The sequence below is a fragment of the Benincasa hispida genome, chromosome 11 (assembly GCF_027475165.1).
Source record: "Benincasa hispida cultivar pf3 chromosome 11, pf3_genome.v1.1, whole genome shotgun sequence".
NCBI lineage: Eukaryota > Viridiplantae > Streptophyta > Magnoliopsida > Cucurbitales > Cucurbitaceae > Benincasa > Benincasa hispida.
This window is the reverse complement of record NC_143488.1, coordinates 68002539-68010657: the sequence shown is the minus strand read 5'-3', so window position 1 is coordinate 68010657 and position 8119 is coordinate 68002539. Positions and strand designations below refer to the sequence as shown.

General features: G+C 33.0%; 1 protein-coding gene across 17 annotated transcripts; it reads right to left on the bottom strand.

Moving 5' to 3' along the window:
• Window positions 1-2554: 2554 nt before the first annotated feature.
• Window positions 2555-8119, bottom strand: LOC120091963 (ribonuclease MRP protein subunit POP4). 17 transcript variants are annotated; one of them, XM_090307511.1, is made up of 11 exons: window positions 7894-8052; window positions 7128-7470; window positions 6971-7036; window positions 6730-6883; window positions 5308-5566; window positions 5126-5202; window positions 4430-4680; window positions 3777-3845; window positions 3553-3611; window positions 3090-3191; window positions 2555-2940 (listed from the first exon to the last, which is right to left on the bottom strand). In XM_090307511.1, the coding sequence occupies exons 5-11, from the start codon at window positions 5537-5539 to the stop codon at window positions 2831-2833; spliced, it is 900 nt and encodes a 299-aa protein (XP_090163637.1). In that variant the 5' UTR covers window positions 5540-5566; window positions 6730-6883; window positions 6971-7036; window positions 7128-7470; window positions 7894-8052; the 3' UTR covers window positions 2555-2830. The 17 variants fall into 17 exon arrangements, with proteins under 17 accessions (XP_090163637.1, XP_038906074.1, XP_090163633.1 ...); XM_039050146.2 differs by having other exon boundaries at window positions 3553-3659; window positions 5302-5566; window positions 7128-7463; XM_090307507.1 differs by having other exon boundaries at window positions 5302-5566; window positions 7128-7463.

The window sequence follows — 8119 nt, the reverse complement described above, 5'->3', positions numbered from 1 at the left end:
TTATTTCTGAAAAGTGAACCAATGAATTACGTTTGTACTTTTTTATCTTGTGTTCCGTAGTTGTATTGCCGCAGGGAGTCCATTGGCCAATGTGTAATAAAAAACACAATCTAATTGAATAGAGGGTGATCAATCCATTTGCATTTCATATGTTGTTATAATATGAGAAGTATGAATATGTATTGTTATCGTTTATGGTCAAGCGGTAATAGTAAATGTAATGATAAATGTGACAAGTTTATAATTTTAAGTAAACATGATAAAAAACAATATAATTATGTTTGCGATTCTGATCCATTGTGATTGATCTATCAATAAAATCTATTACGGTTATACCAATTTTTATTATAGACGGGTAAATGCAACCTTACTTCATGGCTTTCTCAATTTTAGTTGTTTATTATTAATAATAAATTTTAAATTTAGTATTTAAAAGATTTTTTTAAAATCAAAATTTGTTAAATTTTGGTAATGAATTTTCATTATATTTTCATGATTTATAAAATGAAGGCTAAAGGAGAGTAATATTTTTTTAAAAAAAATTATCACAATAAAGTAATAGCAATAGCTAATTTTAAGATTTAGTTGAGAATGGATAAACTATAATTATTACAATAAACGAAATCTATATAAAGGGACCATAATGATGATTTGAGTTTTTTTTTCATTTTTCTTTTAATAATTTGGTAAATGTTATTTTACCCTTTTATTTGTGGTAGAAGTATAATAATCGAAAGGTTTGGTGGTAGTTTATAATTTTGATCTTTCATCTGTAAATTTTGTTCTTAAAAAATATTTACAAAAGTGGTTTTTTCTCCACGAAAATAAGATGGTGTGAAGCCATTTACATCATTCACCTGATCAACATGACTTTGATATTTTATATGGTTGTAATGTATCTAAATCTTAAAGACTTCTAATTTTTACTTGCATCAATTTATATAATTTACTTAACATAAAATATTTTAAGAACAATTTTAAAGTCATACGGGTGTTTTTTTTTTTTTTTTTTTATTAAAACAAAATATAAAAAAGTTTAAGAGTATATTTAGTTTGACTTTTCAAGTGTTTAATTAATTTTGAAAATAAACCACTTAAAAAAATTGGAGTATTTGACAATAATTCAAAATAACTTTTGAAACACTTTCAAAATATATTTTCAAAGATTTTTTTTTTTTTATCAAGAGAGTTTCAAAAAATAATAATTAAAAAAAAAAAAATCTCTAGTCAATCCAAACCAGCCCTAAGTTAAAAAATGAAATATTTCAAATTATAGAAATTTGAGAGTATTTTGTAACATTATTTAGGGAGTGTTTGGTAATTTTGGGAGAGTAGAGTTGGGTGGGCAAAAAAGCCCACCGATAAAACAAAGACCGTAGGTTTAGTAACCCACCATTTCAATTCATCTAAACACCCCTAAAGTGGTTCATTTACTCTAACTCTCCTAACTCCCTTATTACTCTCCTTTGTCTTTCTCTCTCTCACCCACCCGTCTCTTCACATTACTCGTATTCTTATCTCTCTCATCTTCTTACTTTTTCATTTGTCTGATTCGTCTTTTTTGTTTCTTCTATTTCTTTTCCTCATATTTTCTCTTCTCTCCTAATCGTATGGGTCTTTTCTTGTTGGATCACTCTTTGCTCTTCTCTATATATTTTTCTAGGGTTGTTTTCATAGTTTCTGTGGTTTTTTGTCATCTGTTATAGGTTTTGGGTCTGTCTTATCTCCATGTTTTGTTGATCCTTGCATGTTCAATTTACCTATAATTTTGGATCTATAGAGTTTTTTAATGGATTTTTGGGTTTCGATTTTCCGATTATGTTAGATCCGTAGATTTTTTCATTGGATTTTTTAGTTTCAATTTTTTGAGAATATGTTATTTCAGCAAGTTTTTAAACAATTGAATTCAAAATTTTGTGTTTAGTCTATAAAAATTTTGTAGAGAATTTGTTATGTTTCAAGAATAGAAAAAAAATAATTTTTTTTTTTTTTTGTCTTAAAAAAGTTAGGAAAATATGTGTATGGTTGAAAATTAAAATCAACCATAGGAAGAAAAAAAATCAATTTTCATTTAAAAAGAAAACCTGCCCTATTTAGTATTTGTTTTTCCCTCAAGAAAATACCATTTTAATACTTGTCCGTGCCATATTTGAATTTAATATTTATTTATTTATCGACTTCGAAACCCTTTCTCACGTGTTTTTCTAATTTCTTTCTCTCGTCTTTATTTTAATATCTTGTTTGTTCTATTCATCAATAGTTAGTTTCTCTCCATGAAAATTTTGTTCAATCCATAGGTGAATTAGAATGAATTGGCTTTGGATCATTTACCTACATTTCGCCGATAAATCTCTTTCAATTCCAAAAATCAAATTGAGTTCAAGTTTTTAATTTCATCAAATTAACTTTAAGGTTAAATGTGATGCATAACTCAACAATCAAAACATTAGTAATATACTTCATTCTTAATCATTCAAATCTCGTCTCAATTTCTTTGTAGTTAATTGAACTCTTAAATTAATGTATCTAAAAATCATCAAAGTTCGAGATTGTATTTGTAATTTTAAAAGTTCAAGGACCAAGATACTTGAATTTGTAATAATACCTTCTCAATTCTTACACTACAAACGGGAGAAGATTACTAATAAACAAAACAATTTTTTAAAAATCGTTGTTATTAAACCAAACTTAAATTAACTCAATTCTCTGCAGGCTCGAAGGGTTTCCTTACAACGACGTTAGAATTTAATAATCAAAGTGAATTAATTTCAGAGAACTTACCTGTACACTGTAAAAATTATTGTAAAAGATGTTACATAATTTAGTGGAATCAATTAGAAGATGGCAAACTGGGAATTCTTGAACTGAGCTTATCTCCCAGCAATGTAACTTTCCAGCAATCCCATTGGAAAATAAACACAGAAGACTTCTTTGGCACAACTGCAAATCAAAACCACCAAACAAAGAAATATCCATGGTCATTTGTTAGAAAAGCTTAGCTAATTTCGTGGAACTTTGATTGACACAAACAACTTAGTTTCGATCACGAAAAATGCAACCGATTTAATGATTCAAATTGGACAAGTTACCTCGAAACTTATCATCTTTCGTCACGATTCCAAACGTTTCTGCAGTTTCTCGAATCATGATGCCACTTGTTCCAGTAAAAGCAGGTATTTGACACTCGACAACTGTTGCAATATCAAATGATAAAATGACTATTATGAGAGAGAGAAACAGTAGTACAAAGCTTCATGCTCTTATTGATTCCTAAGATTTAAACAGTTATCTTGTTGTTATGTGGAAGATATGGCAGGAAAGAAACTCGAGAATTTCTCATGCTTTTTGGTTTTTACTGGTGTAAATATATGAAGCCTTTTAGGAGGTGTTAGCCGTCAAGGGAGTAAGGAGTGAAGTTATTTAGTCTGAAAAGTTGTAAAGAATAAGTCATACAATTGGTATTTTTTTTAGTCGTGGCAGTGATAGAAGATTCTATAAATATGGCATTAATGGCAAAGCAAAAAATTAGATACGAGAAAAGAATGGTTTTACCTCGGATCATGGCACCATGAAGATCTGCAATGAGAAGATTTCGAGCTAACGCATCTGGCCTGCAAGATTTGAAACTCTGATCACCCAATGAAACAGACGATAGACCACTAGTACAGGAAGAAAATTAATTTAACAAAAAGGGGCCAAAATCAGTGTGAAAAAGGAACAGATGAGATTTGAGGAAAAAAAATTACAGAATAGGAAAACGATAGTCAAGAACTAACCCAACATGGTGCAACCGTTGTTTCATATAGCTTTTCCACATATCATGCATTGGCCAAAAGATTTCAAACCTGAAGTAGAAAAGCACGATAATTCATTGTCAAACATAAATGATATCGACAGCCAAAGAAAACCCATTTCAATGGTTGCTTATGAAGAAGAACAAACTTATAACTCTAGAGTGCAAGATTTTGACCAATAACCTTCTTAATTCCCCTTTCAATGAATAAAAATCAACAACTAGATTTTAATTCCAATTTCAGGAGAAATAGACACTTTCATCACCACTTTCCCGTTCAATACTATAAGGGGTTTATTTATATATACATACACACACATACAAATTATTTTTAAAAAAACATACACATAACAATAATTCATTGTAAACATAAATGAGCGCCCAAAGAAAACTCATTTCAATGACCGTTTATCCAGAACAAACGTAACACAAAACAGAGTGCAATAAACATGACTTTACCCAATAACCTTCTGAATTCCATTTTTGATGGACATCAATCAACTATTAAGTGCTAATACTAATTTCAGGATAAACAGACACATTCATCACCATTTTCCAATTCAATTTAATATGGGATAAAATGGGATGAGGAGCTGGTGATGAGAGCTCTCAACCAAGGAGATAAATGGAACTCACTTGTGGAAATCAGAAGGCAAGTCAAATGTTCCACACTTTTTATGTTGCCTCATGGACATATGCCTTTTGGATCTTTTTGAATTGCTCCGCAAAGCTCTCTTACGAGAGCCAATCATTCCAGCACGTTTTGGAACAAAGTTATCAAGAAGGATACAAGCATCAACTTTAAATTCTTTTGACCGCTTAATGTAACCACTAGTTCTTAGCTCGTGACAGATCCTGTCAACCACTCTTCCTCTATTATTTGAAACCTGCAGAGATGAGATTAAAGTTAACCAAGTACATACTACACATAGTTCTTTTTCCTGTAACTAGGTATATGAGACATCGTACATAACATTGTGGCTATGGTCCAGAACACTACTTTTTGGAGACTTCACCACCCAAAGCCAAACTCAGAAAACAACGATTTCCTTTTTAGATGTTATTAAGATTTATGTTAAATTTTTCACAATTTTTTCATCTTTTTTAAGACCACATTTAAGTTCTTAACTGTATCCCAAAAACAAAATTTTAAAAACTACTCTTTTCAGTTTTCAAATTTTGGCTTAGATATTGAAATTGCTGTTGAAAAGCTGGTAGCAAACAAAGAAACATGTGAATGAAGTAGCGTTTGTAAGCTTAATTTTCAAAATACAGAAAACTAAAGACTAAATGGTAAAAGGCCCTTTAAAGTTTCCACTGAGGAGAACTTACATCCATAGTTGTAGCCATCAATTTTTCATTCACAGCAGCCGAGAGGGTGAAATATATAGGATCACTTTCATTCACATCTGAATATGAAAGAAATCAACTAACCATAAGCAAACTGAAAACAAAGTGCCTTCCCCACCAAATGAAAATATTAAAAACCAAATGTACAATGAGTGGACCTTTACTTGGGGGTTTCCCTTCAGAGGGCAAAAGAATTGAAGAGTCATACTGATTTCTTGAAACAACTGAAATGGAATCGTTCAAAGTCGATTTTCCCTTGACTTCTTTCTTTAATTTCTCTGTAGAACTAATCTTCTTCTGTTGTTGAAGAAGTTCGACTTTAGCAGCAGCACACCTCCGCTCCAATGCCTCCAATGCGTGTTTCCTTAGATCTTGAGAAGCTTTATTGTCCGCCATTGAAATTTGGTGGTTGATTAATCCTTCCTGAAACAATATATGAAATTTTTATACATAGAATTGAAGAATGTTCAAATAAAACAAAGGCACAAGATTAAGAACGCAGGTAAAAAGATGATGAAAATTGAATGTAGTTCCATGAATAATACTTTGAATGATAATTGTGAAGACAGAAAATTCATGGTCACAGAAACAATGCAATTCTTAGAAGAGACCAAAGCGTTATACAGATCATCAAAGCCTCAATTGCCTGACATAAGCAACAAAATGAAAGGGCAGAGAGTATAACAAGGCAGTCCAAATTTGTAGAGAGGCCGTATTTTGTAGTTGCTATTTGGCTACTGTTATTAAGAAAAAAATCAAACAGACAACTCCATTCTTTCATTAGATAACTCTAATTTTTGTTTTTCGATTGAGAAAATACATAGAGGGAGATCGGAAGCCACAGCTCCATTCCTTAATTTGTTTTTGGATGCAAATAAAAATTGAGGAATCTGACTTGTTCCCCTCAAAATAAAATAATAATAATAGAAATCATTCCAAATTGGTCAGATTTGAATGGATTTTAAACTTAAAAAATATGTTTCCTTCTTTTCTTTTAAGAAAAAAAATTACGCTTCTATTGTAACGACCTGACTTTCCTAAGGAAGGATGAGTATAAAAATACTTAGGAAGTGACTCCACTGCTGGTGTCAGACCATGCAGTCACATACATGGAAGATCAACCAACTGATGGGACCTACATTCAATATCATAACATGGTTGGCCATCTAGGTGAACTTGTTAACTCTTCCTAACATAGACATAGATGCACATAGCATAACATACACATAGGTAGTGAACCTGAAGATACACAAACATAAGTAGTGATCTCAGAGGAACACAAACATAGGCATAGGTAGTGAACCTGAAGATTCACAAATATAAGATGTAGATAGCCCAATTGAAGAGCTAACAGAATCTAGCATGCACCAAACAAACAATGGGTCCCATACAAACATATCAATAATCTCATAGGATTTAACATGCTCATAGCGACTTTTCATCATGAAACATATCAACCACTCAAACAGTTCTCGTAGCATGCTTCCATAATCTACTTGGCATAAATCACAATGTATTTGGCATAACTCATTCTGCATAAGCTTAAGGAGCTTGGCTCAAAGCAAACCAATAGTAAAGTCACTTACCTCGAATTTGATCCAAGCAAAATAGTTTCTTTACCCCTACAACATAAACCAAATTTTACAACCTTCTGGACATAACTCCAACCACAATTTTAACCAACTTATCCCAATGTTATTTGATCCAAAATCACTTCCAAACTTCGCAACGAATTCCTACCTATGCATAAACCATAATTAAGGGGTTCAAAATCAAATTACAACAACATTAACTAAATTCATAAGGGTTCCAGAATTCGATACTCACCAAAAATCACCCACGGCAATCGATACCCTTGCTGGACAGCATGCTGAGAACCTCCAAACTTCGAATCTAAAGTCAAAATAATGTGGGTAAAGATCCAAAAACTTAATGGGTATTCAACCTCAATCCAAAAATTCCACAATAAATCCATGAAACTCACCAAACCAGCGCTCGGGCGAACTCACAGAAGCGGCGGCGATATAATTGGACGACGGCGAGCAGTGGCACACGGAAGACGGCAGCAACAGAGTGGTGACGGCGTGCGGCGGAGTCCTGCCACTGCCGCTGATAGAAACAGGCGAGAGAGAGAGAGAGAGAGAGAACGACGCTGGGCCTACACCTACCCTCCTACCGGCACAAACAGACGACACTCGACAGAGTGCAGGTCGACGGCGACAGACGTGGCGGACGGCAGGGGAGCTGGCGTTTGTTTTGTAGGCGTGTGGCTGCGTGAGGGTGAAAGAGATGGGGGAGGGGGTAGGCGGAGGTCTGGCGGCTGAAGACTCCACAAAGGTAAACCATTTTTTTTTAATTTTTTAACGTAACTCTCCTCGGTTTGACCATTCAATCAAAATAAAAAAAAATCTGGCTCGAAATTGTAAAATAAAACCCAATAACCCGCGATAAATAATTTAAAAGTTACTTGAAATTCAGATGTCACATCTATGCAAACGCCTCCCTGAGCCATTAGTTTCTCCTATATTACTACATCGATAGTTACTTCTAAATTCAAACAAATTCAACGCCATTCAATCAACCTGGTTTTTTTTTTTTTTTCCCTTTCTATTTTATGTCGCATAGATTCTTAGCTTTCTAATTTCGTTTAGACTAATTGAACACTGAATGAAGAAGCAATCGATATATTCTCGGTAGGGGTTACAGTACAAACTAACATAACCTACCCAAATAAAACAAGTAATACAAACCTTGGAATCGGAGAAAAAAAGAGAGACTGCAGAGTGCTTCAGCAGCCGCTGAGACGACGGTAGTGTGCAGTGGCTGGTAATGGAAAGGACGGGCGGCTGGAACTGAAATAGGCGTTCGAACATAAGAAACCTACGATGGTAAAGAAAACAAAAAGAACTAAAGAAAACTAGAAGAAATGCACTCAGGCTTTATAGGGCCAAATGAAAATTAAACTCAATTTTAAAA